We start from the raw sequence: 17,892 nt of genomic DNA on the forward strand, positions 1-17,892 counted from the left end.
ATTTTCAATAGAGATGGGATTTTACCTTTTTGGTCAGGCTGGTCTCGAACTCCAGGCCTCAGGTGATCCAACCGCCTCGGCCTCCCAAAGTGCTGAGATTATAGGCGTGAGCCACCACGTCCGGCTGCTGCTTCTTTAGTTTAGGGCAGAGGTTGGCAAACTATGGCCCAAGGCAAAACCTAGCACATCACCTAGTTTTAGGGCTGTTTTTTGTTTGTTTGTTTGTTTTTGTTTTTTGTTTTTTGAGACAGAGTTTTGCTGTCATTGCCCAGGCTGTAGTGCAGTTGTGTGATCTCGGCTCACCGCAACCTCTGCCTTCCAGGTTCAAGTGATTCTCCTGCCTCAGCCTCCCAAGTATCTGGGATTACAGGCATGCATCACTATGCCTGGCTAATTTTGTATTTTTAGGAGAGATGGGTTTTCTCCATGTTGGTCAGGCTGGTCTCAAACTCCCAATCTCAAATGATCTGCCCACCTTGGCCTCGCAGATTGCTGGGATTATAGACGTGAGCCACCGCGCACAGCCAGGGGTTTTTGTTTGGTTTTAAAGAGACACACATACTGCTCTGTAGCCCAGGCTGGAGTGCAGTGATGCAATCATGCAACTCACTGCAGCCTCAACCTCCTGGGTTCAATTGATCCTTCTACTGGGTCTCCCTGTGTTGCCCAGGCTGGCCTTGAACTCTTGGGCTCAAGGGATCCACCTGCCTTAGACTCCCAAAGTGCTGGGATTACAGGCATGAGCCACTCTACCTGGCCCCTACAATACTATCTTGACCCTTTACAGAAGTTTGCTGGCCCTGGTTTAGAGCCAAAGAGAAGTGATTCCTGGATCTGTCCCATGCCCCTCCCACCCCGTCTCTGGGCTGAGTGTAGAAGCAGCTCATTTCTCTTAAACGCTGACCCTGTCCTGTGGGGATGGTGACAAGACTCGGAGGGTCCCATGAAGAAAAGCCTTAGATAGCTGCGTTATGAGCAGGCACAGGAACAGGTAGACAACAGGAGGGTGTGAGCTTTTGGGTGAGAGTGAACGTAGCTGCTATGACTGTAGCAGGGCTTCCAAAATACCTGCCTCTTTTGGGTGGATCACTGTGGCGTTAGCTAGTGGAGATCAGTTTCGGCTATCCACCACTTGTGTTTTCAGGAGATGGTTGGAGTGATTACGAGCAGAGGCCTGTGGGAAGAATGAGATGCATATTGGTTTTGTTTTTTCGTTTTGTTTTGTTTTTGTTTTTGAGATGGAGTCTCGCTCTGTCACCCAGGCTGGAGTGCAGTGGTGCCATCTCAGCTCACTGCAACCTCCACCTCCCAGGCTCAAGCAATTCTCCTGCCTCAGCCTCCCTAGTAGCTGGGATTTTAGGCACGCACCACCATACCCAGCTCATTTTTGTATTTTTAGTAGAGACGGGGTTTCACCACGTTGGCCAGGCTGGTCTCGAACTCCTGACCTTAGAAGATCCACCCTCCTCGGCCTCCCAAAGTGCTGGGATTACAAGCATGAGCCACCGCGCCCGGCTGATATGCATATTGTTAACATTACTTTGTTCTTGGACCCTGGAAGGGGACACGCGGAATGGGAGGTGGGCCCTTAAACGGTGCTGTCTTGTTGCCCTTTCTGAGGCAGAGAGTTAACAGGAAGGGACTTTTGTCATCCTCTAGATCCGGACCATCGCCATCATAGCTGAAGGCATCCCTGAGGCCCTCACGAGAAAGCTGATCAAGAAGGCGGACCAGAAGGGAGTGACCATCATCGGACCTGCCACTGTGAGCTTCCCCTCCGGAAAGCCTTTTACGTTCGATGCTATCTTATGAAGTTCAATGCCCTTAGGAAGTTTACTTTTTGACTCCTCTATCTCCCTCCTAGGTTGAGAAGATTCAGGAAATATGTGTTGAAAATCAGTCTGTCCATTTTTAGCTTTTTTTTTTTGAGACACAGCCTCACTGCAATGCCTAGGCTGGAGTGCAATGGCGCAATCCTGGCTCACTGCAACCTCCGCTTCCGGGTTCAAGTGATTCTCCTGTCTCAGCCTCCCAAGTAGCTGGGATTACAGGCACCCGCCACCATGTCCGGCTAATTTTTGTGTTTTTAGTCGAGACGGGATTTCACCATGTTGGTCAGGCTGGTCTCGAACTCCTGACATCGGGTGATCCACCCACCTTGGCCTCCCAAATTGCTGGAGTTACAGGTGTGAGCCACCGTGTTTGGCCTTTTTTTTTTTTTCTTTGAGATGGAGTCTTGCCCTGTTACCTAGGCTGGAGTGCAGTGGCACGATCTTGGCTCACTGCAGCCTCTGCCTCCTTGGTTCAAGCAATTCTCCTGCCTCAGCCTCCCGAGGAGCTGGGACTATAGGTGTGAACCACCACGCCTGGCTAATTTTGGTATTTTTAGTAGAGGCAGGGTTTCACCATGTTAGCCAGGCTGGTCTCAAACTCCCAACCTCAGGTAGTCTGCCCCCTACAGCCTCCAAAAGTGTTGGGATTGCAGGCGTGAGCCACCATTCCTGGCTGAAATTATTCTTTGAATTATTTTTTGTTTGTTTTTTTAAGAAGCAGGGTCTCGCTGTGTTGCTGGAGTGCAGTGGCTTTTCACTGGTGCAGTTATAACACACTTCAGCAGCCCAGAACTCCTAAGCTCAAGCAATCTCCCTGCCTCAGCCTCCTGAGTAGCTGGGATTACAGAAGTGTTCCTCCACACCTGGCTTATTTTTACTTCTTACTGTATTAAAAAATTGGAGCTAGTATTTATTTCCAAAGAGCTGAGATTACAGACCTGAGCCACTGTGCCGGGCCAAGTATACGTATCTGAACCTGAATTAGTGAGCCATGCTTTACAAATAAGGCTCTCTTTTGTTCTGTATGTCTCTTGAGAGAGAGAGGAGACTTTCCTAAGCAGGAAACCCAGTGGGCAAGCGTGATTTCTCTTGGTCATTCTCTCCCCAGCCTGGCCAGAAGGGGCTGGGCAGTAATGCAGGGGCTTTGTGATTCTTTGTGGTGAATCTGGAAGTCACCTTCCTCCCTGATTGTGGTTTCTGCCCCCACAGGTTGGAGGCATCAAGCCTGGGTGCTTTAAGATTGGCAACACGGGTGGGATGCTGGACAACATCCTGGCCTCCAAACTGTACCGCCCAGGCAGCGTGGCCTATGTCTCACGTTCCGGAGGCATGTCCAACGAGCTCAACAATATCATTTCTCGGACCACGGATGGCGTCTATGAGGGCGTGGCCATTGGTGGGGACAGGTAATCAGCTGGGAAGCCAAGGAGGGGCTTCCTGCTTTGAGAGCAGTGGGCTAGGAGACGATGCTGTGTCCTGCAGGCTGCTTGCTGCCCCTCAGTTCCAGGCCCGCAGGAATGCTGCTGAAGTCTAAACAATGGGGCATCACTGCTCTTGTCTCAGGACTGACAGAACATGAAATCGGAAAACACAGAACAGGGCAACAATGTGCAGGAGAGGCGACTGGGCTTTGGGGATAATTCTGTTTGTTGTGATTGGTCATAGGGAGGCAGCAGAGTACAGTGGTTAGGAGGGCCAGTTCTGAAATTGGACTAAAGAGGTTCAAATCCCATTTTCCCTCTTTAGTAGGGGGTGGGTGGCAGGGGCCATCCTGGTCCGGTTACTTAACCTCCCTAGACCTCCATCATTTTTACACATCAACACATCAAATGGGTAAATAATACCCCCGCCTCATGGGGCTACTGGAGGAATAAATGAATTGTAATACATATAAGTGTCTGAGCCAGGGCCTGCATTCAGCAGGTGCTCAGTGAGTTTTTATTGTAGTTAATAATAGTATTCTCATTATTTTTGGTAGTGGGAACACTAATCAGTAGATCATGAATACAGTATTATATGTTAGAGTAACGTCTGGCACTTAGTAGGTTCATAATAAATGTTAGCCATTATTGTTTATTATTCCTACTATTACTACTGCTGTCGGGCTTAGAAACCAAAAGCTGTTGAGATAGAGTCACCTTGTTCGTCTCCCTGGCTCTACCACATGATTTCCGATAGGATGCCTGGGTGAGGAAGAACTCTCACCAAGGTCTTTAGGGGTGTGGCCTGGGAATCCGCAGTCCTTGGGTACTGCCTGACCAAAGGCTCAGGGAATAAGTCTAGGAAATGCTGCTTGTTTAGATTGTCTTCTTAGATTTATAATGATCATATCAAAAGACATGAAGAGGCCAAGAACATTGGCTTATGCCTATAATCCCAGCACTTTGGGAGGCTGAGGGAGGAGGATTGTTTCAGCCCAGAAATTCGAGACTAGCTGAGGCAACACAGTCTCGAATTTGGTAGAGACCCCCATCTCTACCAAAAAAAAATTAGCCGGATGTGGTGGCATGTGCCAGTAGTGCCAGCTACTTTGGAGGCTGAGGTAGGAGGATTGCTTGAACCCGGGAGGCGGAGGTTGCAGTGCACCAACATCACACCACTACACTCAAACCTGGGTGAAAGAGCAAGACTTCATCTCAGAAAGAAAGAAAATATGTGTGTGTTCTTAGGTTTTGTTTGTTTGTTTGTTTTTGTTTTTGAGACGATCAAAAAATTCAAGCGATCCTCCCGCCTCAGCCTCCTGAGTAGCTAGGACTGTACAGGCGCCCACCACCACACCTGGCTGATTTTTGTATTTTTAGTAGAGACGGGGTTTCACCATGTTGGCCAGGCTGGTCTGGAACTCCTGACCTCAGGTGATCCACCCTCCTGGGCCTCCCAAAGTGCTGGGATTACAGGCATGAGCCACTGCGCCTGGCCGGAATTTGTGGATATATTTTAAAACAACTGCACCAGGGCGTACTTTCTAGGTCATCTCTTACTGCTGAGCGAACCTCTCTGGGCTTATTTTGTGCCCAGTCTTCTCCTTTGCAAGTTAAATAGCTCCAACTCCTTCCCTCTTTCTTCTCTTCTGTTCCATTTGCTACCTTCCCCTGTCCATTATTGCTGGGGCATCTCTGGACCCTTACTGGCATCCACATCCCCCCAAAATCCAGTGTACCCAGTACAAGTGTGCTTTCTAACCCTGTACACACTTCCCCAGGCCTCCTCCTGATCCTGTATCTTGATACTCCCTGCTCTCAACAGGTACCCGGGCTCCACATTCATGGATCATGTGTTACGCTATCAGGACACTCCAGGAGTCAAAATGATTGTGGTTCTTGGAGAGGTGAGTTACTTTAAAAAAAAAAATTATGATTTTAAAACTGTAATGCATGATCTCAGTTTTCAAAAAATTAAAACATTTTGGTTACATGTAACTTAAAGGGACAGTCCCTGGTAATCCCATCCCCTAGATGCTGGGGCCTCGAGGTTGTCACTATTAGTACTGCCATTTATGTTTCAGAGAAGGGAGTTCTTAATCTCCCAGCGTCCCAAACTTTAGCGCCAATAAGAGAGAAGCTCTGCTCTGGCTGGCCGTGGTCTCTACCTGGTGGGCAGTGGAAAGCTGGAGTAAAAAAAGTGCATTTTTTTGGCCAGGTATGGTGGCTCACACCTGTAATCCTCCCAGCACTTTGGGAGGCTGAGGCAACTGGGTCACTTGAGGTCAGGAGTTCTAGACCATCGTGGCCTACATGGTGAAACCCCATCTCTACTAAAAATATAAAAATTAGCCAGGCATGGTGGTGTACACTTGTAATCCCAACCACTTGGGAGGCTGAGGTGGGAGAATCGGGAGAATCATTTGAACCCAGGAGACAGAGGTTGCAGTGAACAGAGATAACGCCACTGCCCTCCAGCCTGGGAGACAGATCAAGACTCCATCTCAAAAAAAAAGCCAAAAAAAAAAGCGCTTTTTAAAAAATGTGATGACTTTTGGATAGAACAGTTAAAAAAAAATTTCTAAATACTAAAAAATTTGGGAGTGCCATAACCGCATCCCTTGTTTGCACCTCTGAAGGCAGGTCTAATCCTAAATCATGTTATATTTCTAGATTAGGAAGGGGGAGTCCCAGAGATTCCTCTAGGAGACCTGCTGTTTGTTCCTTTAGAAATCTTCCTTGTATCCAGGCTGAAATTAAACTCCTTTTATTTGGCCAAAGCCCGTGTCACTCCATTTTCTATCCAGTTTTTACGTCAGGATGGGCTGCACTAACTTGGCTTTTTCTCATTCCCCATTCCTTGGCAGATTGGGGGCACTGAGGAATATAAGATTTGCCGGGGCATCAAGGAGGGCCGCCTCACTAAGCCCATCGTCTGCTGGTGCATCGGGACCTGTGCCACCATGTTCTCCTCTGAGGTATGGCTGAGATGGATCACTTCTGGGCTGGGAGTGGGGATTGCAAGAGGGGGCATCTGAGGCGAACCATGTAATCATCTTATTAAGCAGCTAGTTCCTTCAAGAAACGGTTGTTACTTGCTTAGTTACTACAAAGTCCAGCCAGGGCCCTGCTCTCTGGGAGCTTATATCCAGTTGGAGGAGACCAATTTATAAGCAGATTAAAGCTACAGTCAGGCTCTGAGTCCCTACTTGGCGTAGGTAGCAACCAGCTGTCTGGAGAAGTTGAGATGGCTTCCCTGAGAAGGTGATGTTTGAACTGTAGTTTAGGGGATGAGAAGGGCTTTGCTGATGAAAGGGAGGCCGAGGAGGGAGAAGGACACAGCCTGGGCTCAGCTGGGTGGGGCTTGGTGAGATGTTTTGTGTGGGGAGAGGTGGTAGAAGGAAAGGTTTGTTCTTGATGTGTTAAAATGATAAAATGTACGTGAAAGTGTCTGGCGCACCTGATGGTATTGAATATAAACACTCCTTGGGCTTCTGCTGCCTGCTAAGCTTCTGAGCTATCTGTCTTCTGCTGGGGGATCATATGCCAGACTTCAGCCCCTGTGCTTCGGCTTAGAGAACCCTTTACCACCTTGAAGGTGGCTCACGTGATGATGATGAAATTGAAGGAAAAGCCGGGTACCCGGTATGTGTACAAGAATACTCTGCAGTATCATTAACAGCAAAAACTGGAAACAACTTTTTTTTTTGGAGACAGAGTCTCACTCTGTCGCCCAGGCTGGAGTGCAATGGTGTGATCTCGGCTCACTGCAACCTCCGTCTCCCGGGTTCAAATGATTCTCCTGCCTCAGCCTCCTGAGTAGCTGGGATTACAGGTGCGTGCCACCACACCCAGCTAATTTTTGTATTTTTAGTAGAGATGGAGTTTTACCATGTTGGTCAGGCTGGTCTCGAGCTCCTGACCTTGTGATCTGCCTGCCTCGTCCTCCCAAAGTGCTGGGATTACAGGCGTGAGCCACCATGCCCGGCCTGGAAACAACTTACATGCTTATCAGGAGGGGACTGTCAGCATGGCATATCCACAAACTAATGGAAAACAGGGCAGGCATGCAAAGAAGGAGGTGGAACTTGATATGTTGATACAGAAAGAGTTTAAGATACATTACCTGTAAGAAAGGGCAGAGTTCAGTAAATGCTTATAATATCCATTTTGTGTAAAGTGTGTGTGTATGTGGGTTTTATTTTTTATTTTTCCATGTAAGTAAAAGGGGAGGAGAGGTCCAGAATCCTGCCCATCCCTCCAGGGTGAGCTCTGCTTGCACAGGCTTTAAAATCAGACCTTGGTAGATCTGTGTAGCCAGATGTGGTGGCAGGGGCATATAATGCCAGCTACTCCGGAGGCTGAGGCAGGAGAATTGCTTGAACCTGGGAGGCGGAGGATGCAGTGAGCTGAGATCAGATCTTTAAAATCAGATCTTGGTAGACCTGGGCAAGTCATTTAGCCTCTTGGTAACTGTTTCCTGAGCTGTAAAATGAGGATGCCATGCCGCAAGGTTGTTGTATGACTTAAATGAGGAAGTAATTGTAAAGGTCTGGCGTGCATAGGTCTTAGAAACTATTCTTTTTTTCCCCATGCCTTGTCAGTCCACTTATTCCATGAAGCTGTTTCTGATTCTCCTTTTTTTTTTTTGAGACGGAGTCTCTCGCCTAGGCTGGAGTGCAGTGGTGCGATCTCAGCTCACTGCAGCCTCTGCCTCCCTGGTTTAAGCAATTCTCCTACTTCAGTCTCCCAAGTAGCTGGGATAACAGCCACCACGCCCGGCTAATTTTTGTATTTTTAGTCGAGACAGGGTTTCACCATGTTGGCCAGGCTGGTCTCGAAGTCCTGACCTCAGGTGATCCACCTGCCTCGGCCTCCCAAAGTGCTGGGATTACAGCTGTGAGTTACCGCGCCCAGCCGATTCTCTTTCTTCTTGAGTGCTCTCCCCCAACTCCATTGCTCTCCCCCCAACTCTGTACTCGCCCAACAGCCAAAAACCAGTCACCCTCCTCCATTGTTTCTCCTGGCTTGCTTTGCATTACCAGCCCCTCCACCTTTCCACCCCACCTCCCCATCCCCACCATGATCAGGACACTTCTAAGAGGGTGAGCACCTCGCATTTCAGTATCTGGCGGCACTCATCGCCCCATGGGTGGGGTGGGTCCTTGAATTATTTTAGGTTTTTGTGGGTTTTTTTTTTTGAGACGGAGTCTCGCTCTGTCGCCCAGGCTGGAGTGCAGTGGTGCAGTCTCGGCTCACTGCAAGCTCCGCCTCCAGGGTTCACGCCATTCTGCTGTTCCAGCCTCCCAAGTAGTTGGGATTACAGACGCCCACCACCAAGCTCGGCTAATTTTTTTTGTATTCTTTTAGTAGAGATGGGGTTTCACCGTTAGCTAGGATGGTCTCAATCTCCTGACCTCATGATCCACCCATCTCGGCCTCTCAAAGTGCTGGGATTACAGGCGTGAACCACTGCGCCCAGCCCTTTAGTTTTGTTTTTTAAATAATTCATCTCCCTTTTAGAAATTTTGTTTTTAGTTTTGAGAAATCCAGAGTTACAAGAAACTTAACTTCTTTAAACCTAGGGTTTCTGAATATAGACTCTCTTCTTCCCACCCATCTGCCGATGCAGATTAAATCCTACAAAGAACGCATTGGGAACTCACGCTTTAAGGTGTCTTTCAACCTTTGCTTACAGAGCAGCAGTTCCTAACCTTTTCATCTTTTTGTTCTGTTTGCATGGTGAAGAGCACAGGCTGAGGCCAGATTGCCTAGGTTCAAGTGCTACCACATGCTACCTGTGTGACCTGGGATAAATCACTTTACCCATCTGTGCTCCCATTTCCTTTTTTTTAGGAAACGATCATAGCTACTGAGATTGAATGAGTAAAACTCTTAGAAAAGTGCCTGAACATAGTGTTATGTAAACAGGTTAGATAGTACTATGATTACTCTCTGCACCCCATCCTAAGACAAGGCTTTGCATCAGATGTCTTGTGGGTTAATTTCCTCCATCGCTTGATTAAAGACACAGTCACGCTGGGCGCGCTGGCTCATGCCTGTAATCCCAGCAGCTTGGGAGGCTGAGGTGGGTGGGTTGCTTGAGTCCAGGAGTTGGAGACCAGCCTGGACAACATGGCGAAACCCCATCTCTACTAAAAAACTACAAAAAACTTTTAGCCAGGCATATGCCTGTGGTGGCATACGCCTGTAGTCCCAGCTACACGGGAGGAGGTGGGAGAATCACCTGAGCCTGGGAGGTTGAGGCTGCAGTGAGCCAAGATAGCACCACTGCATTCCAGCCTGGGGAACTGGAGCGAGACCCTGTCTCGAAAAAAAAAAAAAAGAAAGAAAAGACACAGACACCATTTAGCACTTCTTCTTTTTTTTTTTTTTAGACGGAGTCTTGCTCTTATCACCCTGGCTGGAGTGCAGTGGCGCAATCTTGGCTCACTGCAACCTCAGCCTCCTGGGCACATATCTATAGTCCCAGCTATTGAGGAGGTTGAGGTGGGAGGATTACCTGAGCCCAAGGAGGTCAAGGTGCCAATGAACCGTGACTGCATCACTTTACTCCTGCCTGGGTGACAGAGTGAGACCCTGTCACTTTAAAAAAAAAAAAAAAAAAAAAGGCGGGGGGGGGCAGGCGTGGTGGCTCACACCTGTAATCCCAGTACTTTGGGAGGCCGAGGCTGGTGGATCACCTGAGGTTAGGAGTTCGAGACCAGCCTGGCCAACATAGTGAAACCCCATCTCTACTAAAAATACAAAAATTAGCTGGGCGTGGTGGCAGGCGCCTGTAATCCTAGCTACTCGGGTGGCTGAGGCAGGAGAATCGCTGGAACCCAGGAGGCAGAGGAAGGTGATTCTGGAGTTGGGCTGCCAGTCTTTGTATCCTGACTTCCATGCACATTAGCTGCGTGACCCTGAGGAAGCTCCTGAACTTCTCTGTGCTTTGGTTTCCCTGTCTGTAAAATGGAAATCATCTATTGTACCTATTCAGTGAGCTTGCTTGAGGCTTAAATGAAGTGATTCATGTAAAGTGTTTAGCACACTTTACATGGGGATTCTATGTTCACTCTTGGGGGATTAGCAGTAAAGCTACTTTCCTTTGCTTTCCAGGTCCAGTTTGGCCATGCTGGAGCTTGTGCCAACCAGGCTTCTGAAACTGCAGTAGCCAAGAACCAGGCTTTGAAGGAAGCAGGAGTGTTTGTGCCCCGGAGCTTTGATGAGCTTGGAGAGATCATCCAGTAAGTGGACCTTGGGGAGGATGCCGGCCTCCCCCTCATTTCTAAATCCCTCCTGAGACAGCAGCCTCTCCCACACAGGGACATCCCGTATTCCTGGTCCCTCTCGGTGTCTAGTGCAGCTGTATGGATGGTTCAAAATCCTCTTTCTCTTTGGCTTTCCTTTTGTTTTATTTAGTTTGTGGAAGCAGTAGGTCTAGGCTGGTATTAAAACGTGTTGAGTTGCTGAGCCTACCTATTTGGCTGGGAGGTGGCAGCCATAGATGAGAGCTCCACCTGAAAATGTTTAGAGAGTATTATCTATGATTGATAGAGAGTTATTAGATATCCTGTGATCTCTTCCCATTTCTGCCTCTTAAACCTGCCTGGACTCCCGGCTGTGTCCTTCCTTGCCATCCAGAGATTGGGACATGAGGTAGTAGGGAGCAGAGGGGCAGGTGCAGTCTTGGCTAGAACTTCTTTTCATTTAGTTCTCAGAATTCAGCAGGTAAGAGTAAACTAAGAAACCTACAGTGTTTGGGTTAGATAGAGCATTCTTGGGATGTCTTACAGGAGCCCAAAATAAGAAAATCCGCATGGATGTCTTTTTTTTCCTGCCTCCCAGGTCTGTATACGAAGATCTCGTGGCCAATGGAGTCATTGTACCTGCCCAGGAGGTGCCGCCCCCAACCGTGCCCATGGACTACTCCTGGGCCAGGGTAGGTGCCTTAAATGTCCCTAACAGTGTGAGCAAGGGAGATCTATGGGTCTATGGTGGTGGGTTTCGCGTTGATTTGCCTTGAACTCTTGGAAACCAGGCCTTCTGTATCAGTCGGGGATCTCTTAGAGGGACAGAACTAATAGGATATATATATATAAAGGAGAGTTTATTAAGTATTAACTTACATGATCACAAGGTACCACAATAGGCTGTCTATAAGCTGAGGAGCAAGGAGAGCCAGTCCGAGTCCCAAAACTGAAGAACTTGGAGTCCGATGTTTGAGGGCAGGAAGCATCCAGCACAGGAGAAAGATGTAGGCTGGGAGGCTAGGCTGGTCTCTCTTCTTCACATTTTTCTGCCTGCTTTATATTTGCTGGAAGCTGATTAGATTATGCTCACTACACTAAGGGTGGATCTGCCTTCCCCAGCCCACTGACTCAAATGTTAATCTCTTTTAGCAACACCTACACAGATACACCCAGGATTAATACTTTGTATCCCTCAATCCAGTCAAGTTGACACTTTTGGAGGTCAAGATGGGAGGACTGCTTGAGACCAGGAGTTGAAGGCTGAAGTTAGCCATGACTGTGCCACTGCACTCCAGCCTGGGTGACAGAGTGAGACCCTGTCTGTAATTTAAACAAAAAAAAAAAAAAAAGGGCTGGGCCTGGTGGCTCATGCCTGTAATCCCAGCACTTTGGGAGGCCAGGGTGGGCGGATCACCTGAGGTCAAAAGTTCGAGACCAGGCTGGCCAACATGGTGAAACCCCATCTCTACTGAAAAAATACAAAAATTAGCCAGGCGCGGTGGTGGGCTCCTGTAATCCCAGCTACTCTGGAAGCTGAGGCAGGAGAATTGCTTGAACCCGGGAGGCAGAGGCTGCAGTGAGCCAAGATCGTGCCATTGCACTCCAGCCTGGGCAACAAGAGCGAAACTCCGTCTCAAAAAAAAAAGGAGAGAGAGAGATAGAGAACATATTCATGTTGTTTTTGTAATAAAAATGTAACTGTAAAGCATTTTAAAAATTCATAGAGGATAATTGGAGAAATAGGATTGGACTAAATTGGCTGATTTGCCTCAACTCTGGAAATGGGAAATTCAGGAATTCAGTCCCCGTCCCCTGGGTAAAAGACATATTGAAGGGCTCCCCCATTTCTTTAGCCACGTATCTCGCCCTTTTTTTTTTTTTTTTGAGACAGAGTTTCACTTTTGTTGCTGAAGCTGGAGTGCAATGGTGCGATCTCTGCTCACTGCAACCTCCTCCTCCCCGATTCAAGTGATTCTCCTGCCTTAGCCTCCCGAGTAGCTGGGGTTACAGACACATACCACCACGCCCAGCTAATTTTTGTAGTTTCAATAGATAATGGGGTTTCACCATGTTGGCCAGGCTGGTCTCGAACTCCTGACCTCAAGTGATCCGCCTGCCTTGGTCTCCCAAAGTGCTGAGATTACAGGCATAAGCCACTGTGCCCTGCCCCGTTACATTATTGTTATGGTTGGCAGCTATATCTGAAGTGTATGTAAGATTTTCCCTTTGGATTCATTTTACCATTTCTTACCCAGGTGACCTTGGGCTGGTTACTGAGCCTCTCTAAGCCTCTTTTTTTTTTTTTTTTCTATAACACAAGGAATGCTTCTCCTTTGTGAGGTTAAAATGAAGCAATGGGCTGGATGCAGTGGCTCATGCCTGTAATCCCAGCACTTTGGGAGGCCGAGGCAGGCGGATCATGAGGTCAGGAGATTGAGACCATCCTGGCTAAAACGGTGAAACCTCATCTCTACTAAAATTACAAAAAATTAGCTAGGCGTGGTGGCAAGCGCCTGTAGTCCCAGCTACTTGGGAGGCTGAGGCAGGAGAATGGCATGAACCTGGGAGGTGGAGCTTGCAGTGAGCTGAGATCGTACCACTGCACTCCAGCCTGGGCGACAGAGCAAGACTCCGTCTCAAAAAAAAAAAAAGCAGCAATGGACTGGGTCTCACGCCTGTAATCCCAGCACTTGGGGAGGCCGAGGTGGGAGAACTGCTTGAGCACAAGAGTTTAAGACCAGCCTGGACAGCATAGCAAGACCCTGTCTCTACAAAAAAATTTTAAAATTAGCCAGGCGTGGCGGTGCGTGCCTCGTTGCCCCAGGTACTGGGAGGCATAGCTGGGCAGATCGCTTGAGCCTAGCTAGGAGTTTGAGGCTGAAGTGAGCTATGGTCTCACCAGTGTACTCCAGCCTGGGCAACAGAGAGACTCTGGTCCCCCTCCAGAAATGAAGCAATGAATATAAACTGCTTAGGCTATTTCCTAGCCCAGCAAATGCTCAGGGAAGGATAGAAATAGAGCTGATAGTGCTGATGCCAAGTGGTATCATGGGTCTTCCTGTTTTCTATGTCCAAAATGATCTAATGAAAGGGCTTTTGCACTTCTTTCTTGGGAAAACTTTGTCTGAGAGTTGTTACTTGGCTGCCAGAGTTTACGACATTCCTGGGGCGCTTTGGTTCTGAGAGTACACACAGCAGGGCAGTCCTGGAAAAATCTGTGGTGGTCACCAGGGCCCTGCTTCCCTCTTCCCCATCTCTGCCCAGGAGCTTGGTTTGATCCGCAAACCTGCCTCGTTCATGACCAGCATCTGCGATGAGCGAGGACAGGAGCTCATCTACGCGGGCATGCCCATCACTGAGGTCTTCAAGGAAGAGATGGGCATTGGCGGGGTCCTCGGCCTCCTCTGGTTCCAGAAAAGGTGAGCATGGAGGGCAGAAGATGACAGGGCCCTGCAGCTCAGAGTTATGATTTTCCCCCAACAAAGGGGTGGGAGTGGACAGGCCTGGGGAGTGTGTCCAAGGTCAATCTTTGGGGCCACAGGTCAATTGAACGGCCAGAGGAAGGACACATAAGCTATTCCTAAGTCTTCCAAGGACAGAAAGTCCAGTCACATGAGCCACCGCACCCGGCCAAATGCAGATCTCTTGACAGCAAGATAGAGGTTAGGCAGGAGAGAACTGGAAAGATGTGGTGGCCTAAGGAGTGTGGGCCTGGTGGAGCTGCTGAACAGATAGAAAGGACCTTATGGGCTAGGCGCGGTGGCTCACGCCTGTCATCCCAGCACTTTGGGAGGCCGAGGTGAGTGGATCACCTGAGGTCAGGAATTCAAGACCAGCCTGGCCAACATGGTGAAACCCCATCTCTACTAAAAATACAAAAAGTTAGCCAGGCATAGTGGTGCACGCCTGTAATCCCAGCTAATCAGGAGGCTGAGACAGGAGAATCACTTGAACCCGGGAGGTGGAGTTTGCAGTGAGCCAAGATCACGCCATTGCACTCCAGCCTGAGCAATGAGCAAAAATACTCCGTCTCAAAAAAAAAAAAAAAAAGAAAGTATCTTGTGTTCACTTTGCAAATTTATTTCTCCCATCAGCTTGAATGTTAGAAAAAATTGGTTTTCTCTGCAACTCCCAATCTTAGCCCTCCCGTGGGACTGACGGCTGGGCAGGGGAGCCAGTGAGTATGTGATTCACAGAGCCCTGGACTTAATGTGGTGCTGGGCAGAAGGCCAGGTCAATGTCTTTGGTTGTGTCATGCCCTCACCTGCAGAGAGATGGGTCTTGGTCCTGCTTTGGACCCTTCCTGGGAAAAGTTCACGGGTTATAACACCTGAGCAGGTCTCTCTCTGTCTGCTCCTGCCTCCCACCTCTCCATACTTTGTTCCTGATTCTTAGTTGGGAGGTTGAATACTACAGGAATGAGGCATGGGGCCTCTTACACTGTGAAGGGACAGGGTTCTCACCTCCTGTCTGTCTGGCACATGGAGCATAGCCACAAATACAGGTCAAATCCTGGTGCAGGCAACTCATGCTGAAAATCACTGATCAAAGAATAGATTCAAAACTCTGGTTTCAAACTCTATTTTACAAACAGTATTTGGGGCCGGGCACGGTGGCTCATGCCTGTATGTAATCCCAGCACTTTGGGAGGCCGAGGTGGGCAGATCACTTGAGGCCAGGAGTTCGAGATAGCCTGGCCAACATAGCAAAATCTCGTCTCTACTAAAAATACAAAAATTAGCCTGGCGTGGTGGTGCGTACCTGTAGTCTCAGCTACTTGGGAGGTTGAGGCAGGCAAATTGCTTGAACCTAGGAGGTGGAGGTTGCAGTGAGCCAAGATCGCACTACTGCACTCCAGCCTGGGTGACAGAATGAGACTCTGTCTAAAGAAAAGAATCAGGAGGTTTTGCCTTAGAGTTGTGTGGTAGTATTAGACTTGGGTTGGTAGTTACCCTTCTTGGATTTGAATGACTTGTTTAGGGAGATGGGGGAAAGTACGAGCATGGCCTTGTCGACCATCTCCTGGCCTTTGTTCCCCCCGCTCCAGGTTGCCTAAGTACTCTTGCCAGTTCATTGAGATGTGTCTGATGGTGACAGCTGATCACGGGCCAGCCGTCTCTGGAGCCCACAACACCATCATTTGTGCGCGAGCTGGGAAAGACCTGGTCTCCAGCCTCACCTCGGGGCTGCTCACCATCGTAAGTACTGTCATCATGGGAGGTGAACAGTGGGGACACTGGGCCTTGGCCTCATGCTGCTTTGCCACAGCAGGGCCCTAGAAGGAGCCCCTGAGTGTAAAACCCAGTGCTCAGGGCCGTTCGGGACACACTGGGTTGGTTTGCCCAACTGAAGGAAACTCTTAAAGCTCAAGGCAACATACACTTGTTTCTCTTCCAGGGGGATCGGTTTGGGGGTGCCTTGGATGCAGCAGCCAAGATGTTCAGTAAAGCCTTTGACAGTGGCATTATCCCCATGGAGTTTGTGAACAAGATGAAGAAGGAAGGGAAGCTGATCATGGGCATTGGTCACCGAGTGAAGTCGGTGAGTTGTTACTCTCCTAAAAAAGTGGGATGGAGACCAGGCGCGGTGGCCCATGCCTGTAATCCCAGCACTTTGGGAGGCCAAGGCAGGTGGATCACTTGAGGTCGGGAGTTGGAGACCAGCCTGACCAACATGGAGAAACCCCGTCTCTACTAAAAATACAAAAAAATTAGCCAGGCGTGGTGGTGCATGCCTGTAATCCCAGCTACTCAGGAGGCTGAGGTAGGAGAATTGCTTGAACCCAGGAAGTGGAGGTTGTGGTGAGCCGAGATTGTGCCATGGCACTCCAGCGTGGGCAACAAGAGTGAAACTCCATCTCAAAAAAAAAAAAAAAAAAAGTGGGATGGATCTACTGGGTGGGTGGTGATAGTGGGGGCATTAATTTATTTGGGAGAATACCTAAGCTTTCAACTCCAACATACAAAGCTTTGGATGTGTTGACAGATGCCAAATACAAAGCAGCTATTTTTTCCATGTTATAATACAGATTGCCCTTAACAGTTTTTCTGTCGTTCGCTTGCAGTATGGAAATAGCAGTTGAAATGAGATGGAAAACTTGGTAACTTTGGTTTCCCAAATGAATCTTATGGGTAAAAGGGCCAAGGTCAGGTTGAGGGGACATATTGGTCACCTTCGGCTAGATAATACCTCATTCCGCAGTAACAGACAACTCCAAAAATCTCAGTGGCTTACCACAGCAAAGGTTTATGTCTCATTCACACTACATCCACTGAGGGTTTGCTGTGCCTGTTCTCTGCTATCTGTGCTGAAGGAACAGCCGCCGTCTGGGATGTGCTGGCCTCACGTCAGCAGGATAACAGCAATGGCAGGACCACGTGCAGGCTCTTAAAGCCTTACATGATTCACGTTCACTCACGTTTCATTGGCCACCGCAAGTCAAGTGGTTATTTGTGACATCACTGGGGCAGGAAGAGTGATAATATCAAGGCATATCTGATTGGGAGAGACCAGTGGGAAAGGACAGTAAATATTTGAAACAGTTTATATAGTCTCACACAGGGCCAGTCATTTCTATGTCCTTATAGTGTGCTGTGGTTAGAAACCGAAGAGCAAGAGATGAGGTCACTGGCAGCTGCTCAGGGCCTTATGGGGACAGCTCCTTAGCAGATCCCTTTACCCTGGGCTCCTTGGCTCTGTAGCTCCAGCAACCTCATTTATTTGGTCACTCCACTGGCCTAGGTGGGGAGTATTAACACGAAGGTCATGCATGTGATTCAGGACACCACCTTCTAGGCAACCAAACACTTGGCCATCTCAGGTGATACCCAGAGGTTGCTTGATGAGCAAGGACCAGCTCAGAACCAAGCAGGGAAGGTGGGTGGCTCTGAGGGACATTCCATCCAGGACTTGCTGGACTTTGCTCAGCCAGCCCCAGCTCCTGAGCATATAACAACATGCCTATGTACAGCACAGAGCCTCTTTCTAAGATAATGCTAGACTTGCACTCCACACTCACTCATTCACTCTTTGAGCTCCCCGCTTTCTAGAGGATGTACTGACCCAGCTATCTCTTTTGCTGAGGGCTGAAGTTGCTTTGGTATTCGATTTGGTATGTCCCTAGATCATCTTCCTCCCCCACTGACAGGTGGTTAATTTCATTCACAGCAGGTCTAGAGTTTTTCCTAAAACTTTGGGAATACTTTGCCTCCCCACACTCAACACGTGTTTGTTTAGTGTTGAACTTTGTCACAGCTTGAGTAGGCACAGAGCTGGCGGGGGCATGGCTGGAGGCTGGAACCTAAGACTCTTGAGTTGGAGAGTGGTTAACTTTCAGACCTCTGCTGTTCAACACTGTAGGACCTGGCCAGTTCCCTGAACATC

The 17,892-nt window shown here is 48.7% G+C and overlaps 1 protein-coding gene across 4 annotated transcripts in view; it reads left to right on the forward strand.

The window, feature by feature from the left end:
• ACLY (ATP citrate lyase) overlaps positions 1 to 17,892 on the forward strand; it is a 50,589-nt gene that overhangs the window by 29,775 nt on the left and 2,922 nt on the right. For all 4 annotated transcript variants that reach the window (XM_019027100.4, XM_019027099.4, XM_019027098.4 and 1 more), the window contains 9 exons: positions 1,660 to 1,764; positions 3,042 to 3,238; positions 5,079 to 5,160; positions 6,121 to 6,231; positions 10,376 to 10,503; positions 11,105 to 11,198; positions 13,774 to 13,928; positions 15,557 to 15,707; positions 15,907 to 16,050. In XM_019027100.4, the coding sequence (XP_018882645.3) occupies positions 1,660 to 1,764; positions 3,042 to 3,238; positions 5,079 to 5,160; positions 6,121 to 6,231; positions 10,376 to 10,503; positions 11,105 to 11,198; positions 13,774 to 13,928; positions 15,557 to 15,707; positions 15,907 to 16,050 (1,167 nt within the window). The remainder of the gene's footprint in view (positions 1 to 1,659; positions 1,765 to 3,041; positions 3,239 to 5,078; positions 5,161 to 6,120; positions 6,232 to 10,375; positions 10,504 to 11,104; positions 11,199 to 13,773; positions 13,929 to 15,556; positions 15,708 to 15,906; positions 16,051 to 17,892) is intronic.

This window comes from Gorilla gorilla, chromosome 4 (assembly GCF_029281585.2).
Source record: "Gorilla gorilla gorilla isolate KB3781 chromosome 4, NHGRI_mGorGor1-v2.1_pri, whole genome shotgun sequence".
NCBI classification, from domain to species: domain Eukaryota; kingdom Metazoa; phylum Chordata; class Mammalia; order Primates; family Hominidae; genus Gorilla; species Gorilla gorilla.